The sequence below is a fragment of the Topomyia yanbarensis genome, chromosome 3, assembly GCF_030247195.1.
Source record: "Topomyia yanbarensis strain Yona2022 chromosome 3, ASM3024719v1, whole genome shotgun sequence".
Lineage (NCBI taxonomy): Eukaryota > Metazoa > Arthropoda > Insecta > Diptera > Culicidae > Topomyia > Topomyia yanbarensis.
Window position 1 is genome coordinate 116,187,303 of NC_080672.1, and position 22,444 is coordinate 116,209,746.

The 22,444-nt window shown below is 34.8% G+C and overlaps 1 protein-coding gene across 1 annotated transcript in view; it reads left to right on the plus strand.

Moving 5' to 3' along the window:
- The first annotated feature begins 8,174 nt into the window (after window positions 1-8,174).
- The window catches only part of LOC131694090 (uncharacterized), a 225,539-nt gene continuing 211,269 nt past the window's right edge, over window positions 8,175-22,444 (plus strand). Inside the window, exons 1-2 of the mRNA XM_058982467.1 lie at window positions 8,175-8,312; window positions 8,664-9,235. Coding sequence (XP_058838450.1) covers window positions 8,792-9,235 — 444 coding nt within the window. The 5' untranslated portion in view covers window positions 8,175-8,312; window positions 8,664-8,791. The remainder of the gene's footprint in view (window positions 8,313-8,663; window positions 9,236-22,444) is intronic.

The window sequence follows — 22,444 nt, forward strand, 5'->3', positions numbered from 1 at the left end:
GGTATTAAAATATGATCATTAGAACGAAATCATGTACCTTTCTCCTGCTGGAAAGATGTTAAATCCAAAAAAGTTTTCTCCATTGAAAAAACTTAACACGTTAACATCATGTGGAAATCTATTAAATTATTTCAATCCACAAACACATTAAATACACACCGTTGCCACTTGAATATTCATTCGAGTGTGAGAGATATGGTTTTCAAATGAAATTCATGCGAACATGGTGTGAAAAGTACATCAACATCATAAGAAATACCATTGACTAAAATTTTCAAATGAATTACACGCGATTATCACATTGTTTTACTTATAGATTTCATTGGCAGAAGAATCGGTGAAATCAATTGTTTTACATGTAGAAATGCACTACATGATTTCCATGCGAAAGTCATGTGGAAAGTTCAATAGTATGGCAATGATCATTCAATGGATAAATATGTCATATTCACGTGGAATTTGTTTGAATTTAATTTAATGAAACACCACATGAAATGCTTTTTAATGGATTTTCATGTGAAATTCAAAGGGAAATCATTTCTTTTACTTTTTAACATGAGAACGCACATGAAAGTGATGTTTAATTGCATATGGTTTTATCGTTTCGATTATTTTCAGTGTCCTTAATCTAGCAATGTCGCCACCTCTACTATAATGTATTGTGTTGAACTGAGAATTTTCATTACATACTGCAAAATTTACAGCGTACTAGTAACCTTTTGTGCCATGGTGGCGCCAGTGTGGTGTCTTTTAAGAAATGCAGAAGTGAACCATATTGTTATTTTATAATATTTGTTACAACTATGCATTTAAAAAAACAACGTATTTCTCATGCGAAGCACAAATTGAGTCTTCCAGTCTTAAAAAGTTAAAGTGGACTTCAAATGAAAATGTTTTTGTGCACGAACTAGTAGACATAATCACGAATAACTGGTAAAAATCAAAATGATTGGTAAATTGGTTCTTGAGATATCAAGGTCATCGCAAAATAACTTTAAAAAACACAATTTAATGCACAATATTTACTCATTGCTCAGTGTTTGCGGGTGTCTTCAATGTGGTGTGCTGTCAACACTTCTATGGAACCTTGTTACCGATGGCTTGTTTAGAAAACTTAATTAGCTTGGGCACTGACAAGCGGGTGCCTTACGCGGTGGCAGAAGGGAGAAGTCACGACAATTCAATCAAAGTAAAGGGGTTATGTAACTCTTTACGAATTTTTTTTAGGAAATATTGAATTTATTTAAAGGTATAAAGCAATGCTTTTATTATGTCAAAGTTATAGTATTTTGATAGTGCATTTGTCAGTGAAGAAACAATTATTAGTTTATCAAAATATTTTGAGAATTGACGGAGCTATGACTTTTTAACCGAAACTTTTTTTTATTTAAGAGGTTTGCGGTGAACGATGGAAGTCTAAAAGATCAACTAAAACCAAAAAAAAATCCGTTAGTATAGGAGTATTCCTTGTACCTCAGCGATTAGTTGAATAAATAATATTTTTTTCCTGCATACGGGAAATTTTTTCCTAATAATTCGATGCTTTGAGCTCTAAAAATTCTATTAAAAATTACTTATCTATGAAACAAATATTTATGCATAAAAATGGAAGCGTTAAAGTACTAGAAAAACTAGTTGAATAAATAATACAAACAATTTAAAAAACATGAAAAAAACGGTTGAGTAGTCTTTCGGTAAACGTTACCACGGAAAAGCTATTTTCGGAAATACGACATTTCGAGATAATCGAGTTTAAAATTTTAAGTTACCACAGCTCTTGGTAGACGAAACGCGCTTCGAAGCGCTATAACTTTCGATACAGTGCACGGATCTCTATGAAAATTTGGGAAAATATTGTCAAGGAGTTACTTTCAGAATAAATGTCATAAATGATTGTGCTGATGGCAATGATTGGTGTGTTAGCGACAACGCCTACTGCTGCTCTAGAAGCACTCTTGAACACATCAAAACCACTACATGTGTTGCTGAACTAATAAGCACTTTCTTGTGTATATCGTCTTAAGGTTACTGGGCACTACACTACTAGGTGTTTACCAATTTTTTGATATTTTTTAAAATTGAACATTAATGTTTTGTTATCTAAACATTTTTTTTTTGATTTATGAGCATTAGTGTCTTTAAGTTTTGCTTGAATCTGAATATTCTAATAAGTCTTCCTCGTCATGAGAAGTGGCAGCCCTGCCGAATCACATCGGAAGTGATGTTGTATTCGTGCAATATTTTGCAGTGACATATAGCATATTTAACAAGTTAATTAAGTTAATCGCTCAGGTTTCTCCTGTTATGTTATGTGTTAGTAGGAAAATATATCGCGAGAATAGTGAAATTTGGCATAGTCATTTTATCGTCACATCGTCAATGTATTTGCGCCAATCAAGCCACAAAAAATACGCTCACTTACAATGATTTCGCTGATTGTGGATGAAGGAGAGTTCTATGCAGAAATGCCAACAATTAACAAATTCAGAGCAACTCGCTGGTAAGATCGTTTTGTGTTGTACTTCAATGTTTATATATTTTACCTTATTGTAAATACGTGTCAGAATTAAAAATAATATTTTTTATTCTGGAAGTGCGAATATATTGCACATATCCAATTGAAACGTGGATGTATTCGCGCGGGGCTTATTGTATATGAAGACGGCTTCAGAATGTATGTGTACGACCAGGCATTCTTGAAATGGGTCCTTGGATGTACAGTAGAGCTATCGCCTTTCATCTCCAGGGCTAAACATGTGTACATCTATGAATAATACAAAATTTAATAATAAATAGATGCAGACAAGTATAAAGCACTGCCGGTCAATACACATACACACAAGTCTTTCTCGATTTAATCATGCTCTGATTGTTGACTCTCCTTTATTAACGAATTTTGTAATTAAGTAAGTGATGTGTTGGCTTTCCAACACGTTCTGAGCTAAGTCGATTGCGCTTCTTACTGTGAATTCTTCTAAGCGTACTAAAAATCTCTCTAATGTTGCTGACGTAGTTGATGCCGAAAGAATTCGTATTGAAATTTGTGAGAGTTTTAATTGCGGTGCATACGAATGACTAATGCCAAGGCATTTTTTATTACGATAATAGAGGTTTTAACCTTACGGTCATTCGCCTCCTTTTTCGGGTTAGACAAATTTCTTTAGAATAACTCTAATCCTATGTGCGGGGCTGCGAATCTAACCCAGGTGAACTGCGTAGAAGGCAATCGATTTACCAACTACGCTATGCCTGCTTTTACTTTTCACCGAATTATTTACTCAATTTTGAGTGAATACCTACCTAATTTCGTCATAAGGAGAATAACCCCTATAATGAGTAACATGCAATACCGGCTTTAGAAGATCTGGAGTTTTGTCCAGTTTCTGTGTATCTAGTAGCGTTCAAAGCCGTAGACGGGTTTCAATATTATTCCGAATTCTAGTGGAATATATCTGGCATCTCAGTTGGGTCACGGACGAGTTTATTTATTTATTCGTTTGTTCATTTATTTGTTCATTTATTTTTTTAATTTATTTGTTTATTTATTTATTTATTTCTTTTGAAGGAACATGTCATAAATTTAGGTAATTGTCTTTTGAATTAGTCTACACATGACTATATTCCATTGATCCTTCACAATTGACATAAATTCGGGCAATTTTGGCCACCGAAAAACTGTTTCGGGGGAACCAAAGCTAATGTATAAAAATTGGTGATTGGCGCCATTTTGAAACCCAAGGTGGCGGGTTCCTGTTCCAAAGCAGCAGTGAAAACCATCATCAATATGGGTGTCATTTGAAAGATAGTGAAACAGAAATTGATTTTTGATGCCATTTTAAAAATCAAGATGGCGACTTCCGGTTACCACAAAACAGTGGGAGCTATCATAAATATGGGTATCATTTAAAAGATAGTTACCAGTAAAAGACAGAAACTGTTGTTGGCACCGTTTTGGAAATCAATATGGTTGCTTCCCGTTACTAAAATACAATGAAAACCATCATGAATAGGGTGTCATTTGAAACGTGAGTAGAACACCGAAACCGCCATTTTGAAAACCAAGACGGCGGTTTCCGATTACTACAAAACAGTGAAAACTATCATCACTACGGGTATCATAGGAAAAGGAGTATTCAGTAAAAGACAGAAAGATTTTTGGCGCCATTTCGAAAACCACTAGCGCGGCTTCCTCTTACCACAAAACAATGCAAACCATCATCAATATGGGTATCATTCGAAAGAGGGTAGTAAGTAGATGTGGTGGTGGTCATACTACTATCAATTGTAGTAGGAATACTCTCCATAGCACTGAGCAGTCCTTACACGACAATGTGTTCAAGTATTTCTCACTGACCATTCTCAGCATGTTACTGTATGAATTGTGTGGTCGCCAAGCAACTTTGTTCATACGCACTATGGAAGTGTTCGAGAATCTCCTTGCAATAACCAGGGTATATAAACCAATCGCAGTGCAAGCCATTGCATTGTAATAAAAGGTAGCCGCAATAGGTTGAGAGAAAAGCCCACCCAATGTCCACGAAATGTTAGCAACAGTTAGCTGGCTATTCCACTCTTGCTGTCCAAATCGTTTCAATCAGCTCCATTTATGGTCCCTCCCAATGCCCATGTATTTTAAGTGTTATTATATACAATTGCATGACGGAAACAATTTTCTTTTGTGTGTAAATCATATTGCTATGATATAAATTGCACATGTATTGTAGGATTACTCCGTTTCGACTGAAAAAATATGTTATTATTGGTCCCATATATTTTTTCAGTCGAAAACATAAAAAAATATTTCTTTATATATAAAAGTCAATGTTTGTATGTATATGATTTATGGACTCCCAAACGGCTTAACTGATTGCCGTAAAAATTTATACGTAGTAGACATTTGTTATGGAGCGTGTTTGTGTGCTATTGGTTGGGGATTATCTGCCCGCCAGATGGCGGATCAAATTGTATTTTATTCCTATTTCGTTGAAAGTCGCAGCAACGCGCGACGGATTGACACTAGTAGCATGTAATTATAGTAAAACAATTATGTTGAATGCTTTATGAGCTATGATACGTACGATGATAGACAAAAATGCATAAAATGTATTATTATGTGTATAGTAAACAAAACATTCAGTGGACATAATTAATATATGTACTGAAAATAATGCAATAACATGAACAATGAGAAAATATTCGATATAAGGTTTATGCTGCTCGGAATAAAATGTTACTAGTGAAATCAAAATATCATTCAGTGTTGACATCAATCTATGAAAAATATCAGGTATAATGGTGAACATAATGGAAAAAATGAATGAAATTAATATTATGAAAAAAATTAAAGTTATGATTATAATAAACAACAGCCGTTACCTTTAAGTAACGATTGACAGCCCATATAAACAGCTAACGGTAGAACGAACTAATCTTGCTGTGTTTTGCATTCAACATGTTGACAACAATATGATTTCATACGGTTATTCTCGCATCGTTATGGCTACGAAACGGAAACAAGTTTTTAATGTTTCGCTCAATCATAACTATATTGAAAATAAGTCTAAAACTTTTTGAGTCACGAAGAATGTTAGATATCAGTCACAACAGCATATATTTATTATTGCCTACTGGTTATGAAATAGTTGCAGAAATAAGAATTGTTACATGGGTGACCGCGCATTTCTAAATAAAACTCATTTTGATGATTGACCGCACTCTTGGTTTTCAAAATGGCGTCAAACTTCAATTTCCGTCTTTTGCTGACCACCTGCTTGACAATGATACCATTATTGATGATGGTTTGCACTGTTTTGTGGTAACCGGAAACTGTCGTCTTGTTTTTCAAAATGGCGTCGAAAATCAATTTCTATCTTCTATTGACCACTCCCTTTAAAATACCACCCATATTGACTATGGGTTTCACTGTTTCTTTGGAACCGCCAGCTTTGGTTTCAAAATGGCGTCAATCGCCAATTTTCGGTTTTTGCTGTCCAGGGAGGGAGCTGTAGGACCGTATGATTGAACTACATTTTGTCTAAATTTATGAACCCAAAAGGCTGGAATAACAGAAAAGTAGGACTTTTTCGTTGGTTCTCCGGAACAGTTGTTCGGTGGCCAAGATTGACCCAATTCCAGTCTATTGTAAAGGATCAATGGAAAATAGTCATATGTGGCGCATTTCAAAAAACAATAACTAAAATTTATGACATGTTTCTTCAAAACTCGTCCGTCACCCCACTGGGAAGCCGGATATACTCCACGGGAATTCGGATTAATTCCGCAACCGGTCCATGGATTAGATTAGTAGATATACAGAAACTGGACTAAATTCCGGATCTATCCAAGCCGGTTTCATCCGAGAATATGGAATTTTTCCCAGCACTGAATTAGACCAAACTCATTCGCTTGGTAGATTCTGCACCGTATTCCAAGCAGAAATCTCCACGATTCTATGTAGCGTACAATCGGCACTTCAACAGGAAATTTGCGGTAGAAGGATCTATTTTTACTCTGACAGGAAAGTTACCCTGAAAGGAGTTAGTTCGGCAGATTCGAGATCGTAATTAATAATTGCATGTCGAACTCAAATCGAAGAACTTAGTATTTCAAACTCTTGGGTTATGATCGAAAACGAAACGATGTTCTTGTTCACAATAAAAGAATTTTTAACATACCCAATATGAACCACAATCTGCGGTCGATGCGATCTCATTCCTTCGAACGGTTTCTCTTAGCCTATCTCGCTTCAGCAGAACAGGTGTGAAAGAGCGTGGATGTACGACTACACACTTAGTTGAGCTCGGCAATTTTATGCACAGCCGAGTAATCAGTAAACTACTGAAATCTCGGCAAAGTGTCATTTATTTGCTGATTTTCAGCGAAATGTTTCCCGAATCTCAGTAAACATATGTAGGTTTTACTGAGATCTCAGTGAAAAATGAATTTGACTGGTGCTCGGCTGTTCAAATCTCGGCAAAAGTTGCAAAAATTTGCTTAGATTCTGCAGAAAAATTAACTGTTTAGGCTTTTAGCTTCGTGTTTTTTACGATAGCCGATCAGCTGCACCATACACATAGGAGATCAAGCCAGATCGAATAAACCGTCGCGTAATTAACCCGTAACTTCGTTCCCGATCAATCACGTTCTAGTTCTCGAAATAAAGTACTTTAGTGACAAAAAAATGTTGCACTATTGCTGTATTCCAGTCAGAGCGCTGATTGGAAATTGCAAGCTCAATTACTACTATTGGCTACTATTCATCGTACTGAGTATTATTTGTGTGATCTTTGTGAATCCGATATTTGATATGTAACTGAAATAGAAGCATCTTGGGAGTTTCATTGCTTTTTATCAGTTTTGATTTAAATAGTCAAATAAATTCAACATCATTTGAATTTTTTTCAAGAGCTATAGCTGTTATGTGCACTGTTTACATTGAATAAAATGACAGCAATTTATTTGTGTACGCTAAAATGTAACTAGATACATTGGGGTTGGTAAACTTTTTATATCTTTTTATTTCTTACTACTATTTTTAATAGTGTAACGTCTTACAACAAGAAAAATGCAAGTATTTTTGTGATCAATTCGATGATCTAGTGCATAAATAATAAAGCATGCAAATAACATCGTATTCTTGAACGATTTTTTCATGAATATTGAACAAATACTGATTTTGTGACGGGTATGTATACTTTTTTACATACTTTATATTTTTCTAGAAAAACTTGAATCCTCCACCCAGCTTTGTGTTATACTCACTCTAATGCATTCACCCACCCAATAGGCTCTTAATTTGGAATGATGCTACATTAGGCAAGAGGGTTATTCTATTACGGGTAGATTAATTTGAAGCAGTCCTACCAAGATTAATTTAGAATACATTACCCATTCAGTGGCACGAGTGTAGTATATAAACTTCCAGCACATGGAAGATTCAGTTCTACCTCAAAAGATCGTTGATTTAGTACAGCCAATATCTCCATGTTTTTTCGATCGTATTTTGTGCATCGATCGTAACCGGTCCTCTAGCGGCCAGCTGTTTCGGCGAGCAGACCTCGTACTCGCGTGCGCGTCGATGATCGCGATGCGTTGCCGTGCCGAGACCGAAACAACAAACCCACCGTCAGCACCCAAGTTGGCGCAATCTCGCAGGTTCCCAGCCAGCGCGTGTTGAACTCTTTTAGTTGCCGTTTACATACGGTCGGATACGGTCGGATTTCCACCAGAGTATCGCTGCTAAGCTAGGAGAAGTTGCGGCAGTGTGCCTCAACCAAACCAAACCCTCAGCCATTGGTTGGCACATGCACATGGTTGGTGCTTACGGTTCTTCACCAGGCGCGCCGGTTGATGGAAGTTGCGCGTGTGAATTCATAGAATTACGACCGTCGTAACAGCTGCCATCACTTGTGGGCACGCGATCGTGTGTGAAAAAAAACTCAGCTACTGTGTGCGATTTTCCCTTTTAGCGCGCTAATCGGAGTTCCATTCGAAAAAAACTTCTTATACGTAAACCCTGAAATGACATGAATGAGCGTGTTTTGGCTTTACCGCTTGATTGATCAATTAATTTCCACATTGATTGATCAAATCGCGGTAATGTTTTCCACATACTTCCTTTTCTGAAGTTAGCGTGTCTTTTTGCATTTTTTGTTTTAATTTAGCAACATTTCTGGTCCTTGAGAGTGATTTCCGTTGAATATTCATGAATTTGTAGCAAACAAGTTGCGTTTGATCGTTGTATCCTAAGTGTTACTATTAAATAGTGCAAACTGTGTGAAGGTTTTTCAAAATGGTGAACAAACAATACAACGTACACAACCCAAAATTGTATAAATCGAAAAGTGCTCAGAGTTCACCGGCTCTGATGAGAAATTACTCGGAGGTGTCAAATCAACCAAATCCCCCCAGTGTTACTGGATCACTGGAGAACAATTTGAACCACGGCGTAGAACATCACCAGCACCATCGTCAGCGTTCGCATAACTTTAATCCGGCTCAGAATAATTTAGATTTGGATGTCCGGCGTCGCAATGCAGGCTCTACATCGCCATCTGTCGAAGACTTTGGCGAGGATGGCGTGTACGGGCGGAATATCAGCTACTACAGTGAGACCGCCCAGCTCGGTGGCAGTGAAAGTCCTACCAGTGGCAATCACGAGCGGCTCAGCGTGAAGGATTTGACCATCAGCGACATTGGTCGGTTTCAGTACATTCTACAGATGGACCGAGAAGTGGTAAGTAGTTGAACAAGCGCGTCAGCTTTTCTTGCATCTGTTTCTGTCGGATCTTCGACGAACGTTCGTGTTTAATTGCGGGTTGTTTCAATTGAATCATACAGCACGCATGGATGGACAGAGTTGTTCGCGAAAGTCTGTGAGTGGTTTTGACTTTGCAGCAGGCCAGAACAAAAAACAAAAGAGCAGGCGTTCAGTGGCCTTGCCAGTGTACTGTGATGCAATAGAATTGGTTAGATTCAGATATAATTAGTCACTTGGTACTTTAATTGTCTACATTTTTGTCAGCCAGTATCAACTGCTGTTACTGACCTGCAGCAAATGTTCATGGTTTTTGAAATTTCCAACGTGTATTTTGGAGGATCTTTGAGTGGATTTTGATATATAAGAGAAAAATCAACCCAATCACAACTGTTATAACTAAACAAAGCATTTGGACTTGATACTTTCACAAATGAACTAAAATTGTGGTTTTAAGATCTCGATTCTTAAAATCTATTTCTCTTGTACTAACTTCCATTATTTTACAGCTCCAACGTATTTTTAAAAATCCTACTATCTATATAGCTATCAAAATAATTTTTTAATTGCATGTGATTACATAAAAATTCTCATGCAAAAATCCTTTCAATATGGGGTCATTTTCAATACAATAATTGTTTTTCTGTAATTGTATTTTCATTTTTTTTTGTTTTTTCAACAATGTATTTGTATTTTTAACATTTTTACATTTCTTACAAAAGAAATGTATAGGATTCGCTCAAACTTTGAAAACTTTTTCCGAGGCCCGGAGGGCCGAGTCTCATATACCAATCGACTCAGCTCGACAAATTGAGACAATGTCTGTATGTGTGTGTGTGTATGGGTGTATGTATGTATGTACAAAATGTCATGTAATTATCTCAGTAATGGCTGAACCGATATTAATGAAATTAGTTTCAAATGAAAGGCCTAACGTTGCCATTTGACACTATTATTTTTGATTTTTGATATGTTGTTTACTTTCTGAGATATGGGCGATTTTGTCAAAACACAGCAGGTTTTTTGCAAATAACTTTCTAATAATGAATATCGGGGTATGAAAACACATCTACGTGATTCAAGGAATTCGATGTTGAGAACATTTTATGAATTACCTTTATAATAAATGAACTATTTCTCAAAATTCAATATATAAGTTCACTTCAAATACAAAATAATGTGTTGATAAAGAAACAGTGAGTTCTAGTGTTTATACCTTGGATTAGGCATTGCGTTCAATCATGAGGTATATGTTGGATGGTATATCAATACAGAGATCAACAAGTAATTCACCTAGTAGTGAGATAAAAGATTTCTAATATAATTATACTTGTGGCGTCACCGAAAGCAACTGTATGTTGGAAGCCCAAAAATCTAGCGAAAATTTAACTCTTTTGCAAGATTTAGGTTATACTGGTTATGGCGCAAAAATTACTACTTACATTATTTATGATAAGAATGAAAGAATCAATATATAATAATATACCTATAAAAATATTGTCACTGCATTAACCATCATTTGCCATTCCTCACACGCCCCTGCCATCTCTCTCTCTCTCTTTCTCTCTGTCTCTCTCTCTTTCTCTCTTTCTCTCTCTTCTATCGCATCTATCTAGCTATTTCTGTATCCATTTCTAAGTTGTGTGATAAGATCTTCTGCCAATCTGAAATATTCATTAATTGTAATTGCGAAGGTTTGAGAAAACAAAACCATTTTTTGTCTGCTGCTACATCAACTCAACTTTAATTCAATTGTATTCAAAGCCTGTATGTACACTATAATTAAGGAAATTCATGGCTGTATCAGAAAAATATTTGGCTTAACTGGGTAATATGAAAGTTTGACGATGGAAATTTTCAAAAGAGACATTTCACGTACGATATTTAAACTATTCGTATCTCTATTGAATTTTAAATGAAATATATGCTCAAAGACTGAAAGCTGAATCCAGCAGGATTGGAATTGCCATCAACGTTTCGAAGACAAAATACATGAGAGGAAGAGGTTCTAGAGACGACAATGTGAACCTCCCACCCGGTGACGGTGACAAAATCGAGATGGTCGACGAATTCATGTATTTGGGCTCACTGGTAACCGACGACAATGATAACAGCAGAGAAATTCAGAGACGGATCTTAGCGGGAAATCGTGCCTACTTTGTACTCCAGAGGACGCTCCGGACGAACAAAATTCGCCGCCGCACGAAGTTGATTATCTTAGTTGATATACTGAGTAGTTTGAACCATTTCTTTTTCACAGTATTGGTCTGTATAGGACTTAACGTATGTGGAATGAAATTTGGACAACGCTTCCAGCATTAAAACAAAAATGCAATCGGTTGCAAGGCATCATACTAAACGTCATACTCTAGGCACACTTATTTTAAACATCCAGTATTAATTTTGACCCGCTAGAAGATACCATGTGAACGAAATGGCAGCGAACGCCCAATCTGGCACCTAGCTATTATGCCAAAAAAAAGTTTTGGCGCATTGGAGGATTACGGCATACCTTTTGTACCAAAGGCTGATAAACCTCCAAATGTATCACAACTTCGCCCAAATGAGGATTTCTGGAATAAGTTGAAGCAGAGAGTATATGCCAATAATTTTCGACCTAAAACAAACTAACGTGATAATCAAAATTAAGAAAGAAATTAAGAATATGCTAACATCAATTTTTTTAACTCCTTTGCAAAATGTTCCTGTAAACTATCATAAAGCTTCTCGAATGGGCTCATTTTTTTGTACATTAAGCTAATAAGCTGACGAATGTTTTCATACAGAGAGAACATTTAATAAATGGTTTTCTACAAAAAAAATGCTTTTTGAATTTTGTCCAAATTTTATTCCGCATACGTTATTTATCCATATTTCCTGCACGAGAATTCCGAACGAAACAATATGAAAGCTATAAAGATGAATGGAAAGAGATTGCATTGCAATCAACTGAATGCACGGCTTTTATGCTATCGATATAGCCTAGACATTTCACACTATTTACTTCAATGCAAATAAAAACTTTGAAATATCTACCTGCCTAATTCACGAATCGCATTCTCCCTGTCGTTCTCTGTTTAAGGGGCTTGAAAGCACATGTGACCTAGTCTCATTTTACTATATTCAATTGCGCGTTAAAATACTGGACCAGTAAATTTTTTTCTGTACATCTGTACATCTTTTTTCGGGAATATGTGGCCAAATTGGTCAAGTAAGGATGCATGAAAACAAAAAGAATAAAACCAAAAAAGATGGAAGCCCTAGAAAGTCCATTGCATATTTATTAGCCTTTTCTCAGAAGATGGGATTTTCGTTCAATCCGGTTTATTCATTTTCTTTATTCAAAAATGTTTTTGGCTTCAAATATATGACCATTTCATTTTAATTAATTATTTCATTCCGCATCTTTTTATTCGTTTTGTTCATCTGCGTTCATTTTACTTATTTTATTCGTTTCATTCTTTGGATACACTCTGATCAGTTTATTCTTTTTGTGCATTTTACTCATATCATTCATTGTTTTCATTGTACGTATTTTATTCATTTTTTCCAGTTTATTCATTTTGTTCAGTTTCTTCATTTTATTAATCTGACTACTTTTTCAGTTTTAATCATTTCATCCAAATAATTTATTTGATTCAATTTATTTCTTTATATAAATTTATAACCTTTTACCATTGTTCAATTTTTCATTTTAATCAATGCATTTAATTCTGCTCATTTTCTTCTTTTTATTCATTTTATCACTTCAGCTCATTTTGTTTATTTGATTCGTTTGTTGTATTTATGCATTTCATTTATTTTTTACTTCATTCATTTTGTTCATCCATTCTTTTTATTCATTTGATCCATTTAATTAATTTGATTCATTGTATTCACTGGATGAATTAAATCAATTTGATTCATTTAATTCAATTGATTCATTTAATTAATTTGAATAATTTGATTCATTTGATTCATTTGATTCATTTGATTCATTTGATTCATTTGATTCATTTGATTCATTTGATTCATTTGATTCATTTGATTCATTTGATTCATTTGATTCATTTGATTCATTTGATTCATTTGATTCATTTGATTCATTTGATTCATTTGATTCATTTGATTCATTTGATTCATTTGATTCATTTGATTCATTTGATTCATTTGATTCATTTGATTCATTTGACTCATTTGATTCATTTGATTCATTTTATTCATATCTTTAATTTTATGCATTTCATGTTCAGTCATTCGTTTTATTTCATTCAATTTGTTAGTATGAGTCAATTTATTCTATTAATCTTATAACTATTTCTAAATATAATCTTAATTTTTATGTAATAACCTAATCTAATTTGATTCGTGTATATTATAATTTTGATTTCCATTAATTTTTCTACTCATTTTATGAATTTAAAAACCTATTGATTCATTTTTTGCTTTACTTTTTTATTTCGGTCGTTTTGTTGATTTCTATAATTTATTCAGTTTATTCGAGATTTTATTCGTGCAAGACTAGAAACTGTTTTCATCCCACCTCTAGTTAGGTGCCTACTTCTCGTGAGTTCTGCAAACTACTCCTATAGTGAAATGTGTAAGAAATGTCTCATCGCACTGCTAGGTGGATTAAATCGGTTTTTTGCTTTTATTTTTGAAAAATTTCACCAAAAAATATTCGCACAGAACAATTAATTCCCTAGAATCATATAATTTTGCTGCACAAATGCCGATTTTCGAACAATATATATATATATATATATATATATATATATATATATATATATATATATATATATATATATATATATATATATATATATATATATATATATATATATATATATATATATATATATATATATATATATATATATATATATATATATATATATATATATATATATATATATATATATATATATATATATATATATATATATATATATATATATATATTGTTGCCACCGCCCGTTAAAAATCGTCAGTCTTCCTAATGTTTGATGTATTTCAAGCGAGAATGGTGCGAATATAAATACAAATCGAGCTGAATCAAAGATAAGTGAAGGGGGTTTACTATTTATTACTTGATTAACAGTAAATGAACCTTCGATTTAGAGGATAAGATGAAAAATGTGACCACAGATTACAGACGCATAGTCTTCAAAAAAATTTATTTATGAATTGGTGTACAGTTTCAAATCGATATAAGTTGAGATTTGGTGTAGACACATTCTGACATAGAGGCAGTACCGTGCGCAAAAGGGCGTGGTAAGGGGTGGGAGCGGGTTCAAACCCTGCCACTGAAGGTTTTGAATTACTATTGGAATTTTTCTGATCAGGGAAAAAATATAGGGTAAGGGGGGGGGGGGCAAATCCGACCGTTGAATAAACCCGACTCCCCTCTGTTATCGAAAGTCGGGAGCACTATGCGAATTAATATCAATGTTGTCATGTAGAGCATCGAAAAAAATCATAATGGTGGTATGATAGCATTATATTAGTCTACATTGAGGTGCTCAAACGACAATAAGCGTGTTTTTACAACTTCTGATTTGATTTTTGCGCTTTATTGACTACAGGATATTTCGGATTGTTAAAGTGATTGCATAAAATCCACTTAGGATTTTAATTCTTTGATTAAAGTCCTACAAAGTGCATAGACGAATTTAGTCCAACTTTTTTCATATTTTTTTAATTGCATCGTAATGAAAAATTACACGGTGGGGCGGATTCGCCCCTCTAAATAGTGGGGTAAATTCGATCGCTTTTTTGATAAGACAATGTGTATTTATCAAATTGAAAAATATTTTTATTGTCATAAATTATTATTTCTTTGCACAATGGTTCATAATTATAAATGAAAGACACAAAAACGTGATGAATATAGTATTCATAGAGCAATTGCTCCGATGTAAATGGGAATATCTTTACGTGCTACTACTCGTGATTTTGACATTCCAAGATTGACATTGAAGTCTATTTTCTACCTGTTACAATTCAATAACATAACATTCATTGATTAATCATTGAAAAAGCATAAAATTTGGGTACTAAATCAATCAAAAACATAGGCGGTCGGGTTTACACCACCATTTTTTAAAACAGCAAAAATAAACGTTTTCGCAAAACGCTTGTATCTTAAAATTTTCTCAGGATGCGAATAAATGCTGTACTTTGGAATATAAAACGACTTGATCCGATGTAAAATGAGCTTTTTACAGCCAAAACCATTTACTAGGTCGGATTTGCCCCACCTTACCCTACTACGAGCTGTTTTGGCACATAAAAGTCACTTGAGTTCGGTCACTCCAGAAACAAGACGTCGCCAAAACCAGGCGAGGGTGGCTGTAAAGGAATGTATGTCAAGTTGGTCGGCATCTTCGAATCAGTTCACATCTCTACAAGTTTCGGTATGAGCAATTTAACCGCTGTGGATCTGTCCGAGTGCCTGGTAGCTTAATGGTTTACTAAAACGGGCATCGGTATCGGCAGAAATTCCGCTGCCAGCGAACTCTCAGTACCAGCTAAATAGGAACCAGATAGATAGGGATGAGTTGCGCCAAGAAAGATGAGAAACCCTGGAAGCTATTTATAAAGTCATTTCAGTCGTTATGGTCAGCATCTCTGAATCGTTTCGCGTCTCGGCAAGTGACGATATTTGCAGCAGACCTGAGCAAGTTATATATGGGTCATTCCATGCGAAGAGATCAAAAAAAGATGCTAACTTGAAATCGACCTTCGCGAATTTGAACCAAATTTGGAGGGATTCTTATTCATCTAGGGCCAATCTATAAAAACTCAATTTTTTATGTCAATTGGACCAACCCTCGGGTCATGGGAGCACTCCCCGTTTTAACAAATTTCCAAAACCCTTGATTTTCGTTTGATCATATCTCCGGTTCTATTTACTCTAGAATCAAACCGAAAGATGGCTTTTGAAGAAAATTCAAGGAGTCTAGAAAAAATATTTATTTTTGGCGGCAGTGCTGCCAACTATGCGATTTTTTCAGTTAATATTAAAAGTTAATTTTTCTCTCAATACATATATTTAAATTTTGAAAATTCTAATGCCATCGTGCTCCTCAGACATTTTTACACAAAAAACACTTATAATCTCAATATAATTTGAGCGCATTCTGAGTTATACCGTTTTGAAGAGAAAAAGTCGCATTTTCTCATATGGCTCGAGAGGTGGTTCAATTGACACAAAAAATTGGGTTTTTGTATATTAGCCTAGGTGAACAATTCCTCCAAATTTGGTTCAAATCCGCGAAGGTCGATTACACGTGCCTTGATGACTTCGCGTGGAATGACCCATATGTCACGAATGTTGGACAGCAAGCAAGAAACATCAGCAATACGAACGATTAACACAAAATAAAAAGAGCAAGAGCACAAACCCTACTGAAAATACTTAATACTTAACGTTAGCTGCGTAAGGATGAGGGTTGAGAAGAGCAAGAGGTTTAGGTTTAGTCGGTAAGTTTCCTATAAACCACTGCACTAAGAATCCGACATTACCCCGAGCCAGCAGACAACGGTGTCTGTTGACGATTCTTTCTCGACATTATCCCAGTTTGTGGAGCTGAGTCGATTGATACAAAAGAGTAAGCCCTCCAGAGCTAAGAAAAAATTTGCAAAGTTTGAGGGTTGGGTATATCTTTTGGAATGGTGCGAATAAATTTTTAAGGCTCCAAAATGTAGCTGTGGTTTCAAGCAAACAATTATTGATCAATTTTGTAAGAAACGTCCTATTTTTGTATAATTCTTGTAAAATGAAGAGCACAAGACATATAGCTCCAGTGTCTTCGATAAAGTTTTTTAAAATTAGAAAGACTGCGAAACTCAAGCTCAAACCATTAAAAAGTTAATTTTAAGATTTTCATAAATTTGAAACTTCCCTCCCTAACCACTATTTAAAATAATAGAAAAGGTTCATTTCATGAAAAAGAAAATTAGTTCGCGTGTCTTTAAATGACATTATTTGAAGTAAAAAACGAGTGGTTGCACTATATGTCTAATACAAACGTAGAAAAGGGACTCTACCACCTTACTCCTTTCTCCAACAAGTCCCGGTCTCTCCGCATATGACCAAGGCTCCGAAAATGGCAACCACAGGCGAAATTATTTTTTATCAAATTTTGCGTCAAACTGTTTGTTTTGCATATGTATATAACATCTAATATTAAAAAATATGAATGGTGATCCCAGAAAAAAAAATCATGTCTGTCATTTATGAAAGTTTGTTGATGCTACTTGCATGACCTGAAAATGACTAAAAGACCGTAAGGAGATAAAAAGGTAAACAAAATCCAAATTTTCAACTTTTTGCTTGCAACCACATTTTTCTATCGTAGTCTAATTTAAATTTGATGATATTGCTTGAAAATTTTTGATGAATATGGATTATTGCTTATTTTCAGTTGTAAAGTAATGGAAACCAAATAACTTGTAACGTGACAGATCAAAAATTCAAAAAAGTTTTGTGGACCACACCAACAGCATGCATACAATGTCTAACCTGCTTTTTTTCTTACTACTTTGAGTCTACTTTTTGAGACTATATTGTGAAAACTTTAAAGTTTTATTAATTTTTAAGAAAACACAGTTTATCTTAGGTAACGTGACAGATTTTTTCTGCTGTAAAGCAATTCCATCAAGTTTGATTCAATTGCGTCAATATTGGTGACCATCTTTGATTCTGATGAAACCTTTTACGTTTCATGTATATGGGAGACTAAGTATTTTTAAATAGTAGACAAACAATTTCTATTCAAGAGTAATATTTAAAAAGGGCGTATGAGATCTTGAATGCGCTACTTTCAATATATATATATATATATATATATATATATATATATATATATATATATATATATATATATATATATATATATATATATATATATATATATATATATATATATATATATATATATATATATATATATATATATATATATATATATATATATATATATATATATATATATATGTAGCACCTCAACGATCATCACCCTCGCAACCCACCTGCAATATCAACGAGGCTTCATCGCAGTGATCGTTCTCCATCTGTCGTGCTCGATGCACAGGCAGCGGCTATCGATCGAGTGATCGATCTTTATCAGCCGTGCTCGATGCGCGATCTGAAGCCACCGAGATGCATTGTGTGGTTGATCGTTTATTAGTCTGTTGTGCTCGATGCACAGACCGAAATCAAAAAAATCATTTGTTTAAATTCCCTATACCTTTGCCCTATGTAAAATATTTTTTCTTGTTTTCTCGATTCTTGACTTTTGTATATAAGCCCGTAGGCAGTAGCAATAAATCGTTAGTTTACTAAATCAAACCCAACCGAATACTTCTACCGCGTTTCTAAACGATCCGATAACCATAAATTGGTGACCCCGTTTTAAAAAAATGGTGAACGAGGACAAACCAGGCACTGGAGCAGGCAACCCAGCGGTACCGGAACAGCAGCAGGAAGCCAACGTGGACACCCTAAACCTGCCACGACTGAGCCCGCCGGTGATGACGCAATCCAACATCGAGTCATACTTCATGTCATTGCACAGTGGTCCAGATCGCTAATTTAGGAGGAATTTTTACTTTCTGACAAACCTGTATAATTTAGCCGTATCATGTCTTAGGATGAATTTGTGTACTTTAGAAGATGCTTCTTTTTATTGGAATAGTTATTAGGGTGGTTCTAATTTATCTAAAATACGAAAATAAACTTTTTACTGATGAAAGATAGAGCTCCACAGTCTTCCACAAAGTTGTAAAGTAACTTATTTTGAATAAATTTGTTGAACATATTAAAGCTCTATCTCTTTTAGTTTTTGTTATACAAGAAATTTAAAAAAAAAGATTAGGGTGTTCCTGAAAAAAACGTTTTTTTAGTATAACTTTCGTATCTTTTACTTTTTGTTAACACAACCTTTGAACAGCTTATTGAAAACTTCAAGCCGAGTATTTTTCTCCAAGACACCGAAGGTCTAACTTTTTTCTTTAAAAAGTTATGGACACTTTTCGTTAAAAAAATAGCCTATTTCAAGGCTCAATATCGCTGATGCGGGCACCTAAAATTGAATTCTGTTTCCACCACATGAAAGACCATACTTATTAGTATATTTGAGCAAAAATTGGCGAATACGATATTTTTTTAAAATTTGCAATTTAGATTTAAAGTTTGTAGTTTTGCAGGTTCAACGCATTAAAGCATTTACACACATATCGTTGTATTATGAAAAAAGCCACTTTCAAATATCATTCTCTCATCGCAGCAAGCTTTGCATAAGTGAAACGACTGTCAAAAAAGGTTTCTGATTTTATTCGTTTTAAATAAAACTAGTAAATATGGATATTAGTCGAAGAGAGTTGGCGAATTTGCTTATTGCTGGTAAAAAGACAGATGAACTGCTTAAGTTCATTACAAGTAGTAATCCAAATGTAAAATTGAGACTTGTTAGTGCTCGGAAGAAAATAAAAATCTTCATGTTGGAATTTAGAAGGTTGTGGATTCGGAGTAAGCGCACGCAAATTCGGTTTGAGCTGGAAAATTTTGTGTGGCTTGAAGGAAAGCTAAGATTCGAAGTCGAAGGTAAAGGTAAAGGCCGAAAGAGGAAACCATTTTCCGAAATATGTCGCAGAGCCAAAATAAAAAGATTAGGAAAGTTGCGCGATAAGTATTCCACGGAAGAACTTGGTTTAGCGTCAGCCGTCAACGCTAATTCTACTGGTTTCCGTTTAGTTGGCAGACAAATCGAACGATTGTCGAAAAGTCCCGTCAGATCTACCGTAGAGAATTTAGGATCTATGGCTGTCCCGATTGCAGAAGCGTTTACTGCGGAGGATGCACTTAGATTTATTTGTGAAAATGATTTTTCTAAGGCGCAGTACCAAAACATACGCAGCTCAGTTATGCAGAAGGGTTTGGACATTTATCCCGCGTATAATAAAATAGTAGAAGAAAAGAAACTATGCTATCCGATCGGTATGTACTATTCTCAAAGATTCGTCCCTGAATCAACAATTTTTTTCAGGAATTTCTGTTCAGCCTTCTTGTGCGTATGTTCCGCTTCAAGCTCTTGTTAACCATACCGTGGAACGACTCATCTCGTTTCTGAATATTGGAGTTCTACCACTGCATCCTGAGGATAATACGTTTGTTATCTTTAAGTGGGGCTGCGATGGAAGCAGCAACCATTCCCGGTAGGCAACATTATTTTTCTTCTAAACTTTGACTGACAGTCTCTTTTCCACTTGAACATAGATACAAGCAAATGTGCGTTGACGAAGATGAAAATGGAGAACTATTCGAGTATAACGATTCGCATATATTTGCTCTATCTATAGTACCTTTACGTGTAGTTAGTCGCCGGAAAGATGAGTCAAGAGATTGCATTCTTTGGAATAATGATTTTCCATCTTCAGTATCCCTGTGCCGACCAGTAAAATTAATTTTCAAGAAGGAAAATCCTGAACTAACAAAGGATGAAGTTGCCGCGATGAACAAGCAAATCGATGAATTAGTCCCGACTATAGTAAATGTTAATATGCGCAAGATTCCGATTAGTTCAAGCTTCATATTTTCCATGGTTGATACGAAGGTAGTGAATGACGTAACAGGCACACCGTCTCAAGCGTGTTATATATGCAAACGCTCCGGAAAGCGATTGAATGATCCTTTACTGGAAGCCAGCGATCCACCGGATAGTTTATATGTTTTTTCACCTTTACATGCATTAATACGAGCAATGGAGTTACTATTGAATATTGCTTACCGTTTAGCTCTAGCAAAACCGCGTTGGCGCGTAGGCAAAAATACCAGCGAGCTTAAGGAACGACAAATAAAAATTCGACAAGCGTTACGTGACCGTTTAGGTCTTCGTATTAGCGAACCTTTGCCAGGTGGCGGAAATTCTAACGATGGTAACACAGCTCGAAAATTTTTCAGAAACCGAGATGTCGTTGCAGAAGAAACCGGGTTGGACGAAATGTTGCTAGAACGTATGTATGTGCTATTAACAATCATCAACAGCAAATTGGGAATTAACGCGGATGCTTACCGGAGTTACGCCGAAGATACACGATTGCTTTATGTACGCCTGTATGGTTGGTACGCTCTCTCACCAACCGTGCATAAACTCCTGGTCCATGGAGGAAGCATTATTCAACATAACATGCTGCCAGTAGGTATGTGCAGTGAAGAAGTTCAAGAAACCAGGAATAAAAGTATTCGCAGATTCCGAGAATTCCACGCACGCAAATTCGATCGACTCGTCAATCTTGATGACGTTTTCAAGAGACTTCTTGTTTCATCAGATCCTATAATTTCTCTTAAATGTAAACGTCGAATTCAACGAGCACCGCTGGATATACCTGAAAATGCAATGCATCTACTTTTGAATTAATTGGCATTGAATAAATTCTCCTTATATAAATCATAAATTGTTGTCATAGCCAAATTATTTTTAATGAACACATTCTGTATTGTTGATATGTAAGCAAAACAGAAAAGGAAATACAAAGGCTTTAGGCAATTTCTTTTATGTCGCTATGCGATAAAATTTAAAACTTTGGTTAGTAAATTTAAAATTACATGCTTAAAAAAAATAATATTTTCCAATTTTTGCTCAAATATACTTAAAAGTATGTTCTTTTCTATGGTTCAATCCGAACTTACTTTTATTTGCCCCAATCAGAGATAATGACATTTGAAAAAGGGCTATTTATGAGCGAAAAGTTTCCATAACTTTTGAAAGTATAAAGTTAGACTTTCAGAGTTATGAAAAAACGTGGATTGAAGTTTTCTAAAAGCTGTTCAAAGGTTGTTTTAACAAAATATAAAATTTCTTTCGAACATTAACAAGTCTCAATTTTACATTTGGATTACTACTTGTAATGAACTTAAGCAGTTCATCTGTCTTTTTACCAGCAATAAGCAAATTCGCCAACTCTCTTCGACTAATATCCATATTTACTAGTTTTATTTAAAACGAATAAAATCAGAAACCTTTTTTGACAGTCGTTTCACTTATGCAAAGCTTGCTGCGATGAGAGAATGATATTTGAAAGTGGCTTTTTTCATAATACAACGATATGTGTGTAAATGCTTTAATGCGTTGAACCTGCAAAACTACAAACTTTAAATCTAAATTGCAAATTTTAAAAAAATATCGTATTCGCCAATTTTTGCTC